At 35.2% G+C, this 22955-nt stretch overlaps 1 protein-coding gene across 3 annotated transcripts in view; it reads right to left on the bottom strand.

Moving 5' to 3' along the window:
* The window catches only part of Gapvd1 (GTPase activating protein and VPS9 domains 1), a 475307-nt gene that overhangs the window by 324292 nt on the left and 128060 nt on the right, over positions 1 to 22955 (bottom strand). For all 3 annotated transcript variants that reach the window (XM_090406248.1, XM_090406249.1, XM_090406247.1), the window contains 2 exons: positions 18957 to 19150; positions 434 to 584 (listed from right to left, as the gene is read on the bottom strand). In XM_090406248.1, coding sequence (XP_090262374.1) covers positions 434 to 584; positions 18957 to 19150 — 345 coding nt within the window. The remainder of the gene's footprint in view (positions 1 to 433; positions 585 to 18956; positions 19151 to 22955) is intronic.

Raw genomic sequence — 22955 nt, forward strand, 5'->3', positions numbered from 1 at the left:
CAGTCAGTCAATAACAGTGAATTATGATCACTTAAAAGTGAGCACATCGAGTTTATCACACTATAAAGGAGGTTCTAATGACACATGGAAGCATGACACTTTACTCTTGTTCTTTCAAAGATCATGAGATACTTTTTCAGCATTGTGGCCACAGGTCTACGCTGATGACATCAGTGTAGATCTGTGGCCACGATGTGCATAGAAGAGCCCCAGTCCATCCATAGTAATTAATTTATAATTATTAATATTATGTTAGTGCAGATAATGAGCCTGAAAAGATCAAAATTCATGTAGTTTATTATATTAAAATATAGTTTCATTCATAAAAATACCAAACTGTTAGCATTAACAAAATAAATAAATAATAAAAATAAATTAAAAAAATAAGAATGCTGAATAGTGAGGTTGATTAAATAAGCTATGTATTACATACCTATAGATTCTTGATCCTGAGAGAGTGAAAACCTGGTTCTTTTTTCTACTGTTTCTGGGCCACTAGTAACACTATCTACTTCTTCTCCTGTCAGACTGTCCAAGTTCATCCTTACTCTGCTCTGCTTTTTCTGTTTTTCCAAACTCAAAACCTTAAATTCCAAATTATTAAAATTGAGCAATAAACTAAAACTTATATAACTTAGATAATAAGGTTAAATTTCTATTATTAATAAGTAAATGTTTGAAGATATACCTACAATAAAAATTCCAAGTTCAAATAGCAAACTTTTTTTGTATTCACATGTACCTAATTTTTTTTAACATAATCATCATATACTTTTAAGTAGGATACATTTCATTCAAAATACAACCCATCTTTTTTATATATCTTAGGTCCAATGGACTGTTACAGCCAAAAACTTCATCCTAATACCTCCACATCCTAATGCAATATAAATGATATTACCAGAGAAGTTACATTGTTCAACTGCATGGTGGGATCCAACATTTCAAGGGTACAGTTTTAAAATACACAGTCTTGCCATAAATACTGTTACAACTTCCATATACCCCCACAATGCTCATGGAATTGCACGAACCCAGTTACATTAATGTCACTGTGTGCAGTCAACATTCGTATGTTTATCAGTAGAGAGAGAGAGTTGTCTAACTGTATGGATTAACATGCAGTGAGGAGAGAGAGAGTATGAGAGCCATGTAGCTGTAATAGCACCTCACAGGGTTGGAATGCAGCCACCTGTTATTTTCACAATGCTAAAAATACTCAGGATCAGTAGGATATTTATGTAGCAGACTACTAACCATTATAACGATACAGAAAATATATCTGATTGCCAAAGAACAGGTTAACCATGCTGAATTAGGACTCAACAACTTGTGAGGGCTGTGAAGGCATGCCTCTCCCATAATCCTGTGAGAAAGCAGAAAGTGATGTTGCGAGAGATGAACATTTCACAGAGAACGATGTTGCATATACTAACTGATGACTCAGGGGGGTGAAAGACTATCGTCATTCTACTGGACACTTCCCAACATCACAATGTATGTGGCAAAGGGTGATAAAATCAAAGGCACTTCTCTGGAGGTACTTCAACAACAGACACAGAGATATCTTCTTCACAGTTGAGATTTCCCTTGAACAGTAGTTTAACCATTAAAATGAATGGGTATATGCCCTAGAGGGTTGCACAGCACCCAGATTTCAGAGAGGTCATCATCCCGCATCAGTGATGGTTGAGTGGGGGGGGGACATATCAGGGGGTTATCCAAGGTACATTTCTATGAGAAAGGGGTCAAAACCTCTGCCAAAGTGTATCAAGAGACACTGTGCTGGAACCTGTGGTATACCCCTTGACCAACACCTTCTTTCGTGGTAGGTAGTGGACCTAAAAACATGGCTCAGCCCCTCCACACAAGGCAAGAGGACCACACAACTGTAGTTGCAGGCAAATGTGCCTGCCCACATATCACTGTCTAATTGGCCATCTGGAAGTCCCAATCTGAATCTGTTGAACTTCACACTGTGGTCAGAGCCTGAGAGAATAGCCTGCAAGAAATGACACCCCCAGCATCACCAACATGGTGGATTTGGAGTGAGAAGTGGCAGCGTTTTCGTTGGATGTTGTGCATGTCACAATTAATATGTGGCCTCACAGTGTTTAGGCATGTGTGAAGGCAAAAGGGGAACATTTCGAACATTGAGTGCTGTTGTATGTATGTTATATATGTGGTTTGTATATGAAAGCTGTAAATGATTTACTGATAGATTAAAGGGTTATGCACTGCTCAAGTTGTAACAGTTTTATGGCTAGACTAGATAGTTATTGTGCAAGCTAGATATTTTACTGGACCAAACCTAGCAGAAAATACTTCATTTGGTTTCCAGGTCATTCAAGCAGGTAATCAAGTAATCATGCCACTAAAATATTCTGCAAAGAGTTTCTGGAAGGAGCACCAAGTGGCACTGTCAAACAAGTACAGCTGAGAAATTATAGCAAACACAGCTATAACTAACTCACTCATTATAACAAATTACTGAAAGGATTCTGATCAGAGCCTTGTAGGTACAATGCCATGATAAAAGAAGTTCACTGTAACAAACTATTCCAGGCCACACTACTGAGGTCACAATTTGGAAAGAAGAAATGAAATTTTCAATCTATGGTTTCAAAAGGAATTCACTCCTATACATGCCATTTTCCTCATAATTTCATTTGCATCTGTCCCTTCAAAAAAAAAAAAAAAAAAAAAAAAAAAAAAAAAAAAAAAAAAGGGAGGATGATGCAAACTTAGAAAACTTTCCATATCCAGTTTACAAATATTATATGGTCTGAAGCTTCATCCTTGAAACTTCTTATTCATTTCCATCTCCAAACATATTACGTATTCATTTTTCCAACAGAAGCTCAATTATCAACTTCTTCAAAATGTTCTCAGCTCACATTTCCTGATTATCCATTCTTTACTTACTTATCCTCTTGCCTTATATTCTGTCTCAAGCCACCAATTCAGCTTCTCTCCAGTTCTCCCAGCCAGCCAGCCATTCTTTCCTTTTTTTAGGCCTTCCCCTTTTCCTTTTTCCTCTTAGGATCCATATCATAGTCACTTTTGAAATCCCTCTGCTTTCCATTCTCAGTATATGTCCAATCCATTTCCATCTGCATTTTTTATTTCATCAGTGATACTTTTGTGCTAGTTCATATAAGTCATCATTTGTTGGAGCAAAATACTTTATATTTTACACAGACATTTTGTTTGAAAACTATTTAATTTAGCTTCCTGTTTTCTGGTCATTTTCCAGGTCTCTGATCCATATAATAATATGGCCTTAACCCTCAACTATCCATGACATCTATACACATCCAGCTAAATCTGGAAATGATTCTGTAACATCCATTGAATAACATGGATAATAAGTGCAATTTGGTCACGCTATTTCATCCATCTCGGCTGGTAGGAAGGTTAACATGCTACTGAAAATCTTTAGTTTGGTTTTACTATTATATTTGGATGATTTCCCTATTTTTTTTTTTTTTTTTTTTTTTGAAAGCAATAGTTGCTTATGTCAATCTTTATATTATATCCTTGTTAGTTCCACTGAAGGTAGAACTAACAGATAAAATTCAACATACTTGGGAAAGAACCTACAATTGCTCCCAAGTAAAACTCATAACTTCTCCTACTGCATGCTGATTGATTTTAATTTATATGCGACATTTCATTTCGATTTAAGAACTTTTGTTTTAGTCATTTATATGAAGACCATTTCAGCTATTTGTACAAGCAAAATAGGAAGACTTGTATATCATTGTCTTGTGGTGATATCAAGACTATGTCATCTGCATAATCTAGATCTTCTAACTATGACATAAGATTTCATTTCATTCCTCTCTTATACTTGTAACTTTTTTCATAATCCAATCAATGACTATGTTAAACATAAACCAAGACATTACACAAACCTGTCTCACACCAGATCTTATCTCAAACCTACTCTTAAGCACGTCATTAAAGCAGCATTTCTGTGCATATGTTTTTATGATATCCCATATAGCAGGAGTGTTCAAACCGTCAATCGCGGAGCGATTTTTGGTCGATCTCTTGTGTATTCCTCCTTACTTACAAATTTAATTAAAACTGAAAACATATTTTATTTATCATTATTTTGTATTATTTTTAATTCGCTTTAAGCGTATTGCTACTGTTTATTTATTTTTCATTAAAATTGTCAAATCAGTAATTTTTTTATAAGTCCGGGTAAATGAATTAATTCGGATCAGTGGAAGTCAAACAGCAAGCCGAGTGAATACGATTATAAGCAAAATGTAAAAACTCGATTGTAGCTTAAATATTAAATATTCCAAAGCACATTACATCGATTTTTTACTTAGGTTAAGTCCCATGTGAATATTGTAAAAAAAATAAACTTTGTTTGTCTCGGTATAGTTTGTAATAGATGTTTTTGTAAATAACTCTTTTGAAGCTAACTGTATATACTGCTTTAATAAGAATATGTTAGTTGTGTTAAACACAAAGGCAATGTTTTTGTTGCTGAAGCTGTACATGGCAGCATTAGAAAGATTGTTATTGAAACGTGTATGTATGAGAAAAGCTTGCAGGCTCCAAGTGTAAACATCTCCGACATTAGTCAGAAAGAGTTCAAACAACTTTCCGATGGCTGGCAACTTACAATCAAAAGAAAGCGGAGGAGAACAAAAGTCATGCCGAACTTGAAACTTAAGATGAAAGACTCATACCGATTCTTTGGGGGTTGCCAAACTTCATGCGAGGTCTCGGAGGAGGCCTAATAAAAAGGGACTGAAGCAAGCAGAAGGGCTCCTGGTTCCAGAATTGCTGTTAGAGAGGAGGCTGCCTGGTCTAGAGTCGCCGTCAGAGAGACTGCCGGATCCACGTTGCTTGAGAGAAGAGTTTCCCGCTTCCAGAAAGGAGCTTCTCGGTTTGAGACATCACTAGAGAGAGACTACTTCTAGGCTGCAGACAAGTTTTCAAATTGCCGAAAGGAAGAGTTCCAATTGCCAGAGAAAAGTTTCGGGGCCAGGTTAATGTCAGACATTCACCAGTGTGTTGCGTTTGCATTACAATTTGATGAATCAAACGACTTCACTGATATTGCTCAGTTAATGGTATTTATTCGCATGGTATTTCAAGATTATTCAAGCAAAGAAGAACTTTTGAAAATTATACCATTATTGGGAAGGACTAGGGGAGAAGATTTTTTTTGGCATTTGATGAATTTGCTAATGCAATGATAGGTAATAAATCAGGCTTCATTTCATTATTTAAAATGATGACAAACATCCAGATTTTGTAACATACCACTGTATTATTCACCAACAAGTACTGTGTAGTAAAAGATTAAACACAAAAGAAGTTTTGGATATTACATTTAAAATTATAAATTCTGTTCGAGGAAAAGCCCTGCAACGGTCGTTATTAAAATTACAGGCAGATGATGATAGGGAACTTCTGTTGTACAATAATGTTCGCTGGCTCAGCAGAAGTCAATGTTTAGAAAGATTCCTTGTATTAATTAACGATATAAAAAATTTTCTTGATGAAAAAGGAGATATTTATCCACAATTGAGTGATAAAAGATGGTTGTTACACTTAATCATTTTTAGTAGATTTCTGTACGAAATTAAGCAATTTAAATTTAGAGTTACAAGGTAGAGATAAAAATTTAATTGACATGTTAAGTTCAATAAAAACTTTCCATCAATACTTACTTTTATTAAAGAAAAATATAAATGACCGCAAATTTAGACATCTCCCATATTTATTAAAATTTTTTGAACAAAATCAAGAAATGCTTTGCTATGATTTAAAAGAATTTATTCATGAAATAGAATTAGTTGAGGAAGAAATAAATTCAAGATTTAAAGATTTTAATAAAATTGAAATGATTGTATCTTTTATCAATAATCCATTTCAAGAAAACTTGAACATCACAGAAATTTCAAATAAAATTAGTGGGCAGTTTGATATAAACCAAGCTGAAGTAGAACTTGAGATAATAAACATTCAGAATAGTTTACATTTAAAATCAATAAACAATGAAGTCATTTGGAAGTATGCACATGAAAAATTCCCAATATTAACTGATATTGCGTGAAAAATTCTGTCGTGTTTCAGATCGACATACTTGTCAGAATCCGCTTTTTCAAATATGACAGTCATAAAAAATCAATTAAGAAACCAAATTACAAATGATCATTTGGATGATTGTCTGTGATTGGCCACTTCTTCATATCAACTTGACTATGAAAATATTGCGAGGTCCAAACAATGCCAAATTTCACGTTAACTTTTTTTTTAATCAACCAGCATTCCCTGTAACTTGTGAGTTTGCAATCAATCTGTTGTTTTTTCTAACTTTGGTTTTCCAAAATAGAGAAATAAATATTTTATTCCAATATATTTGGTTTTTTTTTGTTGTATTAAAATATTTGTTGTATTAAAATAATTAAAAGATAAAGTTTTTAGTTGTGTATTTTTTTTAGTTGTTTATTTGTGCATAATCAGATAACAGGTTGGGGTAACGTGATCTATATAAGAGAGTAGATCGCCTATTAACTTATATATAAGAGAGTAGATCGCCGAATAACTTTTTATAGAAAAGTAGCTCGCATAGTAAAAAAGGTTGAACACCACTGCCATATAGTAATAAATTATGATCTCTTTTTAGCAAGGCAATGCAACGAGTTGCCCTAGTTTGTACTACGTACTTGAACTACGTGCTTTAGCTTACACTAGTGGTCGCCGATACGTTATTCGGCATGAAACTCTTTGATTCCGATCTTTGAGTTTCTTATTCGGTTTTAAAACAGTGTGGAATTTAATATCCCCTGAATTTAAATAATGTTTAAATTTAAATAATCGTCTGAAGAACAAAAGGAGTGGGCCCAATGAACCAGTGTTTTAATAGTTCCTGCCTTTTGACTGGGATGGTGATGAGATTCCGCATGGATATAATGGCCTGTATGAGTCTTCTTTCTATAAACTGAGAAATGTAGGTTACCATCTGGTTGGCGAAATTCCATGCGGAATCTCATCACCATCCCAGTCAAAAGGCAGGAACTATTAAAACACTGGTTCATCGGCCCACTCCTTTTGTTCTTCAGATGATCTTTTACAGAAAGAACTACAATATATAACTTCTTCCTTTCAATCTAATGGTTATAAGAATTGCTTCATTAAAAGAACTTTGAGTAGTTTTAATATGTCTTCCTCTTCAAACACAGAAGAAATAACGCATTTACTATCCCTTATGTACAAGGCATCAGTGAACGTATAGCAAAAGTTTTAAAACCACTGAATATTTTTGTTGCCTTTCGACCGTTTAGAAAAATCTCCACCTTTCTTACTTCTCCTAAGGACAAGCTTCCACATCTTAATCATCCAGGTGTCTACCAGATTCCATGCATTTGTGGATTATCTTATTTCGGACAAATGGGAAGATCTGCCTCTATACGGCTAGAAGAACACCAATCTTATATTGAATACTTTAAACCTGAAAAGTCTGGACTTGCAGAACATGCCATCTTCACTAGACACAGAGTTCATTGGAGAAAGACAAGAGTTCTTCACAAAAGTCAGTTTCTCATGGAACGCCTTTATAAAGAAACATGTGAAACTACTTCATTCTCCTAACTTAAACAGATCAGACGGCTTACGTCTATCCCCTTTATGGGAGATAGTACTTTACAAATCAGCTCATCTTTCCTAACTTTTTATTGTATTGATTTTTTTTTTTATTTATTTATTTTTATTTATTTTATTTTTTTTTAATTTATTTTTTAGGAAAGTTATTGACCTTTTTAGTTATCTTACACCAGATACTTAGGTGGCGCTTTTTGGAATTGTCAGTTATTGTTTAATTTGAGCTTAATGTACTGAAGATGCCTGTGACACACAGGAGAAAATTATACTATTAAATAATCTTTGTATGTGAGTTTTTTCCGCTATTAATTTTGTATCGATATGTCTACTCACGGTATACCTCTTTTAAAACTTATTGATAAAGATATCGTCAATGTATCTCCACCATACTGTGGGTTTAGGGTCTGTTTGAGTTAAGATTTTACTTTCAAAATCCTCCATAAAGAGATCAGCACAAGATGGAGAGAGGGGGCTACCCATTGCAAGGCCAGTCAATTGCTGATATATTGTTTTATTCCATAAGAAAAAGTTTGATGTTAAACAATGACGGAACACAGAAGTAATGTCTTGTGGGAGCAAACTTCCTAAAATGTTGATGACTTCCTCCACAGGGATGTTAGTGAATAGAGATCTAACATCCAGACTGGCGAGTAAATCTGTATTGGAGATAGAGATGTTGTTCAGTTCCTCAACGAAATGTTGCGAATTTCGTATATAAGTATCCAAATTATGGATGTGTGTGGTTTGAGGAGGCTTGCCAGGTGTTTAGATAACAGATAAGTTGGCAAATTGATTCCATCCACAATTGGGCGTAGTGGTGTTCCATTTTTATGTACCTTAGGAGTGCCATATAGTCTTGGTGTTAGTGGATGCATGGATTTCAATCTTCATTTTAAGTCTTTAGACCAGTTCACCATGTGACGTATTAAATCGTTGGTATCATTGTGGTTCTTTAGTGTTGGGTCTGTGACCAGGACACGGTAGGTTGATGTATCCAACAATAAGCTGTTAATCTTATCTTCGTAATCACTGGTGTTTAAAATCACTGCTGAATTTCCCTTATCTGCCTTCAATATGATAATGTCTTTCTTTTTCTTCAAACTATACAATGTTCTTTTTTCCAGAGTAGTGATGTTTTTGTTAGGAGTTCTGGAAGATGACAGGATGAATACTACTTTTTAATCTAATATCATTAGCTATGGGTTCCGGTAACGACAAGACTGCCTTTTCTATATTACAAATGATATCCACTTTAGGGACATTATAAGGTGTTATCGGAAAATTGAAACCTTTTTTAAGTATATTGATCTCTGGTTTTGTTAATACGTGATCCAATAAATAAATCCGATAAAAAAAAAAAGAACATTGTATAGTTTGAAGAACCATAAGGAGGCCACATCAGTTTGCCTGCTGCTTAATTCTCCAACAATACACAAATGACATTTACCACCTATCACTACCAACAGTAGCATTTTGTATATAAATTGTGTCATGAGAACAATTATGCAAATTTTTCTCATGACCAATTTGCCTGTACACTGGATGAAAAATCCTGCTACCTCCATATGATATTGGCTAACTAACCTTCAAATGAAAAGCCTATATAAAGATTCCTCTCATTGGAATGAGAATTGAACAAAGGTCTTTTCCAATCGAAGGGCACAACGTTCTGCTGCTTTTCCACTTGCACTACAGAGGCACTTAAAAAAATAATAAAAACTACTCTTTTGGCTATTGACATTCTCCAAAAGAAATGTTCTCCTGAGCCATAAGAATATGTATCAGACTGCATACCCAGAGCCAGGAGAATAAACCAAGTGAGGGTTAAATGGATGGATAGTGATATAAAACAGAAGCTGTAAAAAAAAAATTAAAATTAAAATTTAAAAAAATTTTTTAATGCAATGTGTAAGGAATATAAAGAAAAGATGATCATCATACTCATGAGCAGTACAAAGTGAAGGCAAGAAAGGTGACTACTATGGTCAGAATGGCTAAATCAGATTATGAGAGACATTAGCTAAGCAGGCCAAAGAAAATCCAAAAGAATTTTTCACTATGTATAATTTGTATATTAATTATATAGGGAATGATTTAAGGCAGGATATCTATAATGGTGATATAGATATCCTGCAGGATGATTTAAATAAATTGGAACTGTGGGTAAAGGATGATGTTTGTCAATTTAATGTTGCAATATGTAATCTTCAAGATGAAAGATTATGTCATTCACTTCATGATGAAAGATTACGTACCATGAATTACACCTATGATATTGGATTGCAGGAAACTGATAAGGCTAGGGATATGGAGTTGATGGTGGACAGGGAGCTGCACTTCAGAAGGCATAGATATCAACAGTCAAAGAATTATTTGACTGTTAAAGAAACTGACTTGTAAAGAGGTTAGTATCCTTCTTTATAAGGCTATGATTTGACTGCATTTTCACTACTGAGCATAGACTTTTTTACTATGGAATGTACTCTATGAAAATAGACTGAAGGTGTATAGGTTGCAGTTAAGATGACATGCAGAAGAGAGAGAATGTGATAGAAACTTATAAGTTACTAAAAGGGTTCTATAAGATTAACACAAAAGAAATTTTTCAACGTAAGAAGAAATATAGGGAGAAAACAAGGAATCACCAATCGAAACTGTCTGTAAGAGTCTTATTTAGTCTACACACCCTTACTAACCAAAGAGGTGTGCAGACTAGATATTATCATTATTATTATTTTTTTTTTTTGCTTGGAAAGTGGCAAGTGAAATGGATTGCCAGAGGTATTGTTACTGCTTTGTCAGTGAATGAGTTTAATGAGTGGTGGGATATATATTCTGTTAATAATGGTTAGCATGAGTCTCCCATGGTGAGTCTTCTGACTACATAAATATACCCATATAATTAGGCTTACCATACGTCCCGGTTTGAAGGTCTGGTCCCAGCCAGTTTGTCATTTTGTCCCGGTTATTTAGTAAAAATTTAAAAGTGCAGAACATACACGCAGTACAAAAAGTGCAGCCTCGGAAAATGGTGATTAGGCAACACGAATAGAATACCCCACTTTGACTCTGGCCTGTACGCTGAGTCGCAAGTCATTGTTGAGCATGCGCAATCTTAGTTGAGTTTAGATTGCGAGTCGGTGTTTCTTTTCAGTGTGTTGTTTGTGATTTTTTTTTTACTTCATTAAATTAATTTAACCCCAAAATGCCAAAAAGAAACTGTGTGTTTATGGATGAATTAAAAAAAGGATTATCCATTTTTGAAAAAAGATTGTGGTCATATTGACAAAGTGAAATGTGAACAGTGCTCTTCAGAATTTTCTGTGGCTCATGATGGGCGTTCAGACATAAAAAATCACTTGACATGTGCGAAACATAAGGCTAGTCTAGCAGCGGCAGGAACTTCCTCAAAGATATTGTCATATTTTAAAGGTGCCAATCCAAGTGACAAAGAATTTTTAATAGCTGCTAAAGAAGCAATTTTTGCATTTCATGTTGCTATTCACAATCTCAGCTTTAAGTCTGCTGATTGTAAATTGATATCAAAGCTTTTTGAAACAAAGTTTAGACTGGGTAGAACAAAATGTAAAGCTGTCATTGTTAATGTGATTGAGCCACTTTTGTTTCAGCAACTTTGTGAAGATTTAAACAAAACAAATTTTGTGGCAATATCAGTTGATTCTTCCAACAGGAAAGAAATTAAAACTGTGCCATGTGTTGTGCGGTATTTTGCACCAGACTGTGAAGTAAGTGTTAAACTTTTAGACTTTCAATCAGTTCCTGGTGAAACTGCAGAAATACTGACAAACCATTTAATGTCAGTTATGAAAACTCATAATATAACAAAAAAATTATTGGATTTTGTGGAGATAACTGCAATACCAATTTTGGGGGTGTAAAACAGAGAGGAGAAAACAATATTTACAGTCGATTGAAGAAGGAACTAGGAAGAAATATTGCGGGCATTGGTTGCAGTGCTCACATCATTCACAACTGTCTTCAAACTGCAGTTGATGTTCTACTTATTGAAATAGAAGCTTTAGTAGTCAAAATTTATAAATATTTCCACATTTATACGGTTCGAGTCACTCAAGTAAAAGCGTTCTGTGAATTTGTAGATGTAGAGAATAAAAAGGTTCTTCAACATGGCAACACCCGTTTTCTTTCGCTACTTCCAGCTATTGACAGAATACATGAAATCTATGAGGGACCGAAATCATATTTTATTTCACAAGAACACTGTCCGGTGATGATAAAACAGTTCTTTGATAATGATTGTGGTGAAATGTATTTGTGGTTTGTGCATGGGCAACTCAAATTGTTTAACAAATCTATCTTGATTATGGAAAGTACAAAAGCAAGTGCAACAGATATTGTCATTGAACTTAGAAAATTAAAAACAAATCTTGAGGAAAGGCGTGATAATAAATTTATACCTCAAGAAGCAAAAAAAGTTTTTTAGAATACTGGAAAATAATGGAAGTATTAATACAATACTACAAGAGTTTACAAAATTTTATGACCGATGTCTTTCTTACATTGAGCTTTGGGAAAACAGTTTTGGTGGAGCAGAATCTTTTACTTGGATAAACAACAATGAATTAACTTGGTCGGAAATTGAAGCTTCAGGTGAAAAAATTAATGAAACTCTTGCAAATAATGCAATAAACATGGATGAACTGTTTGATGAAGTGGTGATTGCAAAAGCTTTTTGGTTGGCAAACTATGACATTTTGAAAAATACAAATTGCGAAGAAAAATGGATACAACCATTCATTTCAAAGAAAAGAACATTTCATTGCCCAATCTTTTCCAAATTATAGAATACATTTTCAGCCTGCCAGGCACATCTTCACCTGTTGAAAGAATATTCTCAATAATGAATAACATATGGTCTGAAGACAGAGGTAGAATGGCTGAATCAACAGTAAAAGCTGTATTGCACTGCAAACTTAATAGTGAACTAAATTGTAGTGAATTTTTCAACGCGATTAAAAATAACAAAGAATTTTAAAGAAAGTTCATGCTAGTGATAAATATTAATAACTTTTTAATAATAAGTTATGTTCAGTTAAGAGTAATTAAAAATTATTACTACGAAATGTTGTTTTTTGTTAACCACTCCGTTATTTAGCCTTTTGAATCACAAGTACTTAGTGTAGAAGGCGTTACTTTCTGTTTTGAGCAAACTCTCAAAAATGTCCTGGTTTGATAAAAAAATTTTATGGTAAGTCAACATATAATAATAATATTGATTAATAATGATTTCTTGAAATTTCTTTTGTTTTATTTCTGGTGATTTCCTTTGTTATGTTACTCTCATCTGTTTTATTTCTGGCAAATTCTTTTCTTTCATGGGAATGGAGTGTGAAGGTATCACCATGGGTTTCCCATGATGAGTCTTCTGACTTAATTATTACTTATTATATGGGAGATAATAATGACTGATAATAAGTTCTAGAAATTTCAAAATTCACAACAGCACACCTTGTCTTATAACAAGGCTATGTTTCTGGCTTCAAGCAGATTCACTATATTAACTGTGTGTACTGTAATTAGCACTTGCTTTCTATAGTTGGTGTATAGAAAACAAGGTAACTATATTTCTCCACTGATAATGCAGATTATGTTTTCCCTTTATTTCCTGCCTATTTTCACAGCACTTTATCTTTTTATTGCTGATTTTCACCAAATTAGTTATATTAGTTTTGGCTGTTATCCAATTTAATTAAAAGCCCTAAAGGCTTGTACTGGATGTCTTTAGTGTGTAATATCATCTGCATGAAGTAAAGCACTGAATTCAAAATCTCTGATTTTCATATCAAGTTTAATGTCACTTTCCTGTATAAGATTATTCATAAGGATGATGAATGGAGATAGCATGCACCCTTGTCTCATTTTTACATTCCACCACTTTAAATTCAAAATAATTTATAAAGCATATTATTATTAGTATTATTATTAAGAGAGACCTTCAGGGAGTAAGAGACTCATCAAGGGAGGCCACATACTCACACACCAGCTATCACTTATTCTTGAATTCATTCATACTGCTTGCACACACAACATCCAATGGCAATCCATTGCAATCACACACTACCCTATGAGAGAAAAATCTAGCCCCTACTCCCACTTAGTGCCATTCATTCTCAGCTTCTATGGATGCACTTGCATCCTTTCCCCACACTCCATAAAATGAAAAATTCCAACTGAAATCCTGTATGACCCTTTCAGTAGTTTGTAAGTCTCAATCATATCACCCCTCTTTCTCCTGTTGCTAGTGGCTGCAATCTACAAATTCTTAATTTGTCTTCATAATCAGTATTACACAATCCTGATATCATTTTTTTAACACTCTGCTTTGCATTCTCTCTACTGTATCAGAATGACAACAGAAACCAGGAGACCAGACCTGCACACAATAGTCCAAGTGAGGTCTTATCAAGGCCTTGTAAAGAGGCAAATTGATATCCTTATCTTTACATGTGAGCGTTCGTTTCAGCATTGCAATTATCTTTTGAGTTGTATTTGCAATCTTTGCCACATGGCCCCTAAACTTCAACTTCTTATCTATTAACACTCCAAGATCCCTAGCCGCATCAGTTTCTTCAAGCTTAAAATCCCACCAATATAATACGACATTGGATATTAATCATGCCAAAGTGAATGACTTTAGATTTACTGACATCAAACTGACACCCATTTTCCCATGCCCACAATTCTAGCCTATTCAAATCATTCTGCAAGTACTGCTTAATAAGCAGCATTCCTGATTACCCTACCTATCTTTGCATCATCAGCAAATAGCTGTATGTCGCTTGTCAGAGCCTTCCCAATATCATTAATGTACAGATTAAATAACAGTGGACTAAGGACTAATCCTTGTGGTACACCTTAAATCTTGCAGACTCACATCTTCCCATATACCACTTTTTGATATCTGTCAGTCAGCCATCCTCTTATCCATGCTGATATTTTACAATTCAAATCCATATTCTCCAATTTATGCAACAGTCTTCCATGCTGTATTTTGTCAAAAGCCTTGCAAAATTTAAGAATATCATAGTACCATGGTGGCCAAACTGCAGCTCACGAGCCGCATGTGGCTCTTCTTAAATTTTATTGCAGCTCAATTGACAAATAAAAAATATTTAAAATTTTTCTTAATTTTCTATTGTTTTTAATTTATTTTTTCAATTAACTACATTGCCGGCAATGTGGTTATATTTATATTACCTTGTCAGAAAATTTAAAAAGATACAAAAGAATCAACTGACATTACAGACCAACCACAATTAGCGATTTTTATTCGTTTCGTTCTTGAGGATGGAGTGACGCGAGAAGAATTATTAAATTAATTTTTAATAGCATTAAAAGATAGTACTCGTGGCATCAAAAGCTTCCTTAATTGATATTAAGGAAGCTTTTGATGTTGCCCTTAAAAATGTTCCAAAAAGTAAATTTGTGGCTCTTAACAATTTCTGGTAGGTAACTATGTCTCTTGCTGCAAAAACTCTGGCCACCCTTGCCATAGTACATCCATTCCCCTTGTCTAGTTCAATGGTAACATTATTATAGAAGTGAGCAAATCGCTAAAACATGACTTTCCATTAGTAAACTCATGTTGTTCATTGCAAAGTAGAGATTCACTGTCAACCAATTTCTGAATGTGAGCCCTAATCAATTTTTCCAAAATCTTCACCACCACTCCTAAGATACTGATTGGTCAATAGTTGGATACATAGGTCTTTGCATGTAATTCTCATGAAAAATTCCATACCATAAAACTTCTGCCTCCAGCCAGTTTCTGCTGAACCATGACATTGGGTTATGAGGAGAGGAATATTTTCCTCCCCACATATCCCCATATATGGGAAGCTACAGTTTTAAAAAATCATTATGAAAACAGTATTTACACTATGTTTGCTCTTGTTGTGCATAACATAAAATCATTGTGCAGTTTGAATTTAAAATTGATAATGATTAATTTTTTCTAATTTCTTTTATTTTCCATGTCTACACTTTACTGAATAATTTCGATTAAAGAAAAGGTCAAATGAGTTCTTTGGCAATTTGAGCTGAAGCATTGGCGAACAGAAGAAAATTTCTGTGTAGCACTTCCTCATTACAACAAGGAAGTGTCACACAGAAATTTAATCATAAAGTGGATGAAAAAATGTAATGTGACTGATTTTATTAATGATAAACATGAACTAAAAAACTAGGTGAAGTATAATACTGTTTTCTGTAGAACAAGCTTTTACACATAGTCGATGAAAATCTGCAAGATAGGTTTCACTGAAGCTAGGTATTCCTAGAACAACAATTCACAATATTCTCAAAATAAAATTACATTAGTGAGCATCAATGATTCTAGTCCATCAGTTGCTTAAAGACTACTTCCACGCAATATTAAATTTTGGCCGTCAAGTTAGCTGTTTTGCCATAGGTTAACAAATTGTTAACCTCTGCTAACAATTTGTCCAGTGATTTTTAGTTTAGTTTTCCTAAAGTGAACATCTGTTGTGTTTTAGGAAAAATCAAATATAACTGATCCGTTATTTTTTTGAAGGAACAGTTCAGAATGGCAAGGCATATATATCTTTGCAGAATTATCTCACTCCTGAACTGAGGTGATCAAGACTTATTAAAAGTATTATCTTTCAAGCAGGATGGAGAACCTTGCCACTTTAAGGTTTTCAGGATAGATGGATCAGAAGAGGTAAGCCAACACTGAGGCCACCTCACTCCCCAGAACAGAATTTCTGGGGAGTGAGGAAAACAGGAAAAGAATGTCTCCACAAGAAAAGAAAAAAAATTCTTTTCCTGTGGAAACATATTCAAACTGATTTACTCAACAAAGCCCCTCTCTCTCTCTTTCTCTCTCTCTCTAAATGATCTTCATGCTAGGATAACAAATGTGATAACAAAAACAACTGCCAAACTCATTTCTCAGTTATTCAAAATCATGCTCTGCTTTGTATTCAAAATGATAGTGATGAAAATCTCAATTCCTGGGAGAAAAACCTTATCCATAAGATCAGCTAACTCACTGGCTAATATGTTGAAAGTTAACATTCCTACAATGAAATATGTTAAATCTTGAATGAATTCCCTCTATGGTGCACTTTGTGAATTGCTGATATCTTAAACAGAAATGAAGTTAATAAAAATTTCAAACTGCATAAGGACTTTATATACATCCTGTGTGCATGCATACATATGTACATATAGTTTTAAAAGAAATGCAAAACACACACACACACACACATTAAAAAAAAAAAGCATACAAATATTTTGAACTTATTTCTAAAATTATTTCAAATTTATCAGTGTATGAAATTCATAAATGAACTGATAATTACTAATTATATATTGGGTTTTATCCTTTATCCTAGTGTTAGAAAACAAAGTTTGTGTCTGAAATTCTTTCAGGAATGAGGCAACTCATGGTAAAGGTGGTATAAGTTCTCATCACTTGCCTTAGTATCTCCCAAAATGCAAAGCGCATCACCTTGCGGACATGTATAATGCTATGCATTAAGGGAAGGGCCACTACCCAGAACAGTTTCGACCTTCATTGTGGTCTCATCAGTGTGAGCCAGCTCCAAATGGTGATACTAAGGTAGAAGTAATGGAGAAGTCATATATTACCTATATGAGAACTTATATCACCTTTACCACGAGTTGCCCCAGTCCTGAAAGTACTTCGGGTGCAAACTTTGTTTGCTAACACTTACATAAAAGATAAAACCCAATATATAATTAGTAGCATAGCCAAGTGAAAAAACTTCCATAAACTTATCTCTAATCCAGAGAATTTTAATAATAGGGTGTGACACCCTTTGGCAACTCATACAGGTAAATATGACTTCTCCATTACTTCCACCTTAGTATCACTACCTCTGACTCCACAATAAAGGTCGAAACCGATCTGGATAGTGGCCCTTCCCTTAACAAGTGATGAGAACTTATCACATTTACTATGAGTTGCCTCAGTCCTGAAAGTACTTCAGGCACAAACTTTGTTTGCTAACACTTGGATAAAGGATAAAACCCCATATATAATTAGAGCACAGCCAAATGAAAAAACTTCCATGAACTGATAATTATTAAAATAAAGAGCCAAAAGATTTCAGTTCGGTGATGTAAAATTACATAAGCAAAGTGGATATTAGATCCAGCATTATTTCAAAGCTGAATGTTGAAACTATGAAAGTTTCATAAGTTAACCAGAGCTTGTGGGAATATATTCCTCAGCATCCCCGATTTGCGTTAGTGTGGACTAGTTAAAAGGCATAAACACTTACACTTCCCATGCGTCTATATATTCACCTTTTATTAGTCCATTTTTGTTTTGATAAGGTTTCTGACGTCAAGCTGTTTTGAACTTCAGAGACCAGACAGAAACCTTAAGAGAGCAAAAACTCTTGTTCAATACTAAGGAACTTGAAATGTCTTGAGAAATGTAATTTTTTAAGCAAATATTTGGTCGGTGTATAAAAGTAATTTATTTTAATAATTATTAAAATAAAGAGCCAAAAGGCTTCAGTTTTCACCGATGTAAAATTACATAAGGAAAGTGGATATTAGATCCAACATTATTTTAAAGCCAAATGTAGAAGAAACAGCTGTCAGGCAAGTGAAACTTTATCAAAAATGGACTAATAAAAGGTGAATATATAGATGCCTGGGCAACGCCTATGTGTCTTTTAAGTAGTCCACACTAAGGCAACTCAAGGATGCTAAGGAATGTATTCCAACAAACTCTCTGGTTAACTTACAAAAACTTTCATTCTTTCTACATTTGACTTTGAAATAATGCTGGATCTAATATCCACTTTACTTATATAATTTTACATTGCCGAACTGAAGCCTTTGGCTCTTTATTTTAATAATTACTTTTACACACCGACCGAGAGTTTGCTTACGAAAAATACATTTGTGAGACATTTCAAGTTCCTTAACACTGAATGAGAGTAACCAGTTTGAAACACCTGTCAGGCCAATGAAACCTTATCAAAAATGGACTAATAAAAGATGAAGATAAAGATACCTGGACAGTACCAAATGTCTTTTAAGTAGTCCACACTAAGGCAACTCAGGGATGCTGAGGAATGTATTCCTACAAGCTCTTTGGTTAACTCATGGAACTTTCATAGTTTCTACATTTGGCTTTGAAATAATGCTGGATCTAATATCCACTTATGTAATAAATGTACTGAATTTTCAAAATATACTAACAATTAAAAAATTACACAAAAAGTCAAAATGAATCAAAAGAATAATATGATATAAGTTACGGAAAAAAAAAACCATACTTTTTCTTCACTAAGCATTCCTGGGCAATCAGAATCATGTCCACTTAATGGAATAACAAGTACATCTTCAAGTTCTCTTTCAAGTAATGATGATGTGTCTCCTTCTTGAACAGAAAAGGACATCTCCTGTGAAATATCAGGTGATGTACTGAGAGGTGCACCACTACCACACCTGGAACTGGAATTTTTTCGGCCTATTGTAAGATAAATGCCTATATGAATACCTTATATTATTTCATGGAATACTGAAAGGAAATAAGAAATACATTATTATTATTATGGGCAACTCCAAGGAGTCCTTAGACTCATCAAGGGAGGACCTAAACATCATGTCCATAACAACTATTCAGCATCCACACAGTATCTATCATACTTTGCTTTGAACTAAGCTGCCAGTCATGGCACCCACAACAGACACTGGCAGCTTATTCCACTCATTCACCACTCTCCAAACAAAAAACCTAGCTCTAGTACCCTTGCTAACCACACTCTTGCCCAGTTTCCATGGATGTCCCCTAGTTCTCTCACCACCAGACCAGTTCTAAAAAATTTGCTCTGAATTAATCTTGTAAAAACCCTTCAGTAATTTGAATGTCTCAATCATATCACCCCTCTTCTGCTTATCAACCAATTTCTGCAACCCACAGATCTTCAACCTGTTCTCAAAAGATTCATTCCATAGACCAGCTATCATCTTGGTCACTCGCCTCTGGATCCTCTCTACTTCCTCCCCATCAAGAAGAAATCCTGGCACCCAGATCTGGGCACAGTAGTCAAGATGGGGTCTTATCAAGGCTCAATAAAGAGGAACAATAACTTGCTTGTCTCTGCTCGTCAAAGTATTCTCCAGTAACCAAGTGATCTGATGAGCTGATTTAGCCACTTTTGCAATGTGCCCCCAAAACTTCAACTCCCTGTCCACCAACACTCACAAATCCCTGGCCTCGTCAATCTCCTGGAGTACAGTTCCACCAATGTGGTATACTGCTGCTATTCTTTTCACCTCAAAATGCATAACCTTACACTTTGCCAAATTAAACTGACATCCATTCTCCTTATCTTCCAATCCATCCAAATCATCCTGCAAAATTTTGACATCATATGGATTCACTATTGCTCTACCCAACTTTGCATCATCAGCAAACAAATGAACAGTTCCTCTCAGATCCTTTCCAATATCATTGATGAACAAATTGAAAAGCAGTGGTCCAAGAACAGAGCCCTGTGGCACTCCACTAGTCACAAGACGTCTTTTAGACTCCACTCCTGAATAAACCACTCTTTGATATCTCTCCTTCAACCACCCTCTTATCCATCTCACCAACCCTATATCTATACCCATCTGCTCCAGTTTACTGATTAGGGTTCCATGTGGTATCCTATCAAAGGCCTTGGCAAGGTCCAGTAGTATCACTGGAAACCCATTACACCTATCCAGTTCAGCCGTCACTGTGTTATAAAACGTGAGCAAGTTACTGAGGCATGATCTACCCTTCACAAAACCATGTTGTCCCCCATACAATATCCCATTTTCATCTATCCAATCCTGTATTCTTTTCTTGACTAATTTCTCTAAGACCTTGACAATGATTCCTGATATGCTAATCGGTCGGTAATTTACAACAGCAGTCTTGGAACCACCTTTATGCAGTGGAACTATTTTCCCCTCTTTCCACCCGCTCGGGACTAACCCAGACCCGAGACTCAAATTAAACAAAATGGTCAAGGGTACTGACAATTCTTTAGCTGCTTCTCGTACAACACGAGCTGGTATACCATCCAATCCCACAGATGTATTGACATTGAGGTTATGCAATAGACTACTCACCTCCACTTCATTAACCACAATTCCCGTATAATCTACTGGTTTATTCGTTTCTGCAATGTCACCACCTGGATGATATACTTTTGCAAAGTGCTCACTCAGTAACTCAACTATCTCAACTGATTCAGTTACCTCCCTACCATCAGCATTCTTTAAAATCAATCTGCCATGTACATTTTTCCTTTTACTTGCTACATATCTAAAAAACTGTTTAGGATTCTCTTTAGCCTGCATGGCCAATGTTCTTTCTTAATCCTTTTTTGCTTTTCTTACCACACTCATCACCCTTCTGGCCTGCACTTTATACCGTTCATGTGCCTGCCGGTCACCCTTCTCCTTAAATTCCCTCCATAGTTGTTTCTTTTTTTGCAACTCAAGCTTAATGGTGTTATTCATCCATTTAACCCCTACTTGATTTATTATTCGGACTCTAGGTATACAGTCAGCCATTGCTTCATGCAAGCACTTCTTAACTACCTCCCATGCACTATCAACTTCTAGTCCTTGCAGTTGTACATGCCATGGCACTGAACCAATCAAACTCCTAAGCTTGTCATACTTTCCAGCCCGATAATTCCACATGTACCCTGTCTTAATTGAAAATTCTACACCTTTAGCCACCTCCCAAGTTAAGACCCTATGATCACTCTCACCGATTGGTGGCAATGTGGTCATATTTGTTACAGCCAAATCCTCAGATGTAATTACTAGGTCAAGCACTCTCTGACCCCTAGTATTTTCCATTACATGCTGTCGCAGATAGTTATCCCTTAATAACCGCATAAAATCCAGTTCCTTCCTCCCGTGTGTCCTCTCTTCACTCCAATCAATGCGACCATAGTTGAAATCTCCCATAATAATCACCCTCCTTCCACCCATTTCTTCTATTTGCTTGTGCATACTGTCACCACCATCTTTTCCATCACCTGGTCTATAGCAGCACCCAATTGTATATTTAGTTCTGCTAGCCACAATCTCACACCAAATGGCCTCAAATGTGCTCTTTTCCCTATCCTGCAATTCAACTTCTATTCTCCTTGGCTGGAGCTCATCAGCTATCATCAGCAATACTCCTCCCCCCATTTTATTCTCTCTGTCATTCCTGAACACACTATACCCATCACATTCAATCCCACTAGTTATATCATCTACAGTCAGCCATGTTTCACTAATACCTATACCCTGTGGTCTGGAAGTGCCAACCATGGCCAAAAACTCTTCCTTCTTGTTCCTAATACTCCTAGTATTAGTGTACATGAATTTAAGACACCCATTAGCCCCAACCCTACCTTGATGCCTTATATTAACTATCCCACTCAGATTTGTTGTCCTTATTTGCTCTGGCATATTATATTCATTCTTACATTCAACTGCCTCCATAAGGACTGTATCTCTACTCCCCCCCTAACAAATCTAGTTTCCCTGAATTTGCACATCCACTACATTCAGCAACACTTTCTCAAGTCTTCTTACACCGTAACCATTCAAATGCAAGCCATCCATCTTATATAGATCCTTTCGCCCATCAAACTCACTCCACACATCCATAAATTCCACACCACTCGTCATACATAACCCACGCATAAAGTCATTCGCAATTATAGCCCTCCTTTTAAACATTTCACTGTCATACCGTGGCAAAAGACTCATCATTCTAACTCTCTCACTCTTTTCTTTTGCTACCTCAAACAATTCATTCAGGTCTTCTATCATTTCCATTTTATCTCCTTTCAAATCATTTGTACCTGCCACAACAATCATTTCTTTCACCCTTTCCTTCTGCTCTCTAATAGACGCAGTTACGTCCTTTATGGTCGCACCAGGTTGGTACGATTTTGTCAAATCCTCTACTAACACACCTCGTACTAACGAGTCTCCATACAGCACTCTATCCTTCATTTTGTTCATGTTCACATTCATACGTCTATTTTTCCTGTCATACCTTTTATTATTGGTTGGTTCATTCAGTCTACTTTTGTTCATGCACTCTAGCTGCTGTTTTGCTCTTTCTATCGCACTATTCAACAACGCGATCTCATTCAATGCATCTATCTCATCTTTTTTGTTCTCTGAGAAACCATTTATACTATCATTCACACTTTCTACATTCACACTCTCACAATTTTCATGTACAATCTTGCCGTTTCTTGTCATATCCCTATTTCCTTCATTCT

The sequence above is a fragment of the Typopeltis vanoorti genome, chromosome 16 (assembly GCF_054136105.1).
Source record: "Typopeltis vanoorti isolate ZY-2024b chromosome 16, IOZ_Tvanoo_1.0, whole genome shotgun sequence".
Taxonomy (NCBI): domain Eukaryota; kingdom Metazoa; phylum Arthropoda; class Arachnida; order Uropygi; family Thelyphonidae; genus Typopeltis; species Typopeltis vanoorti.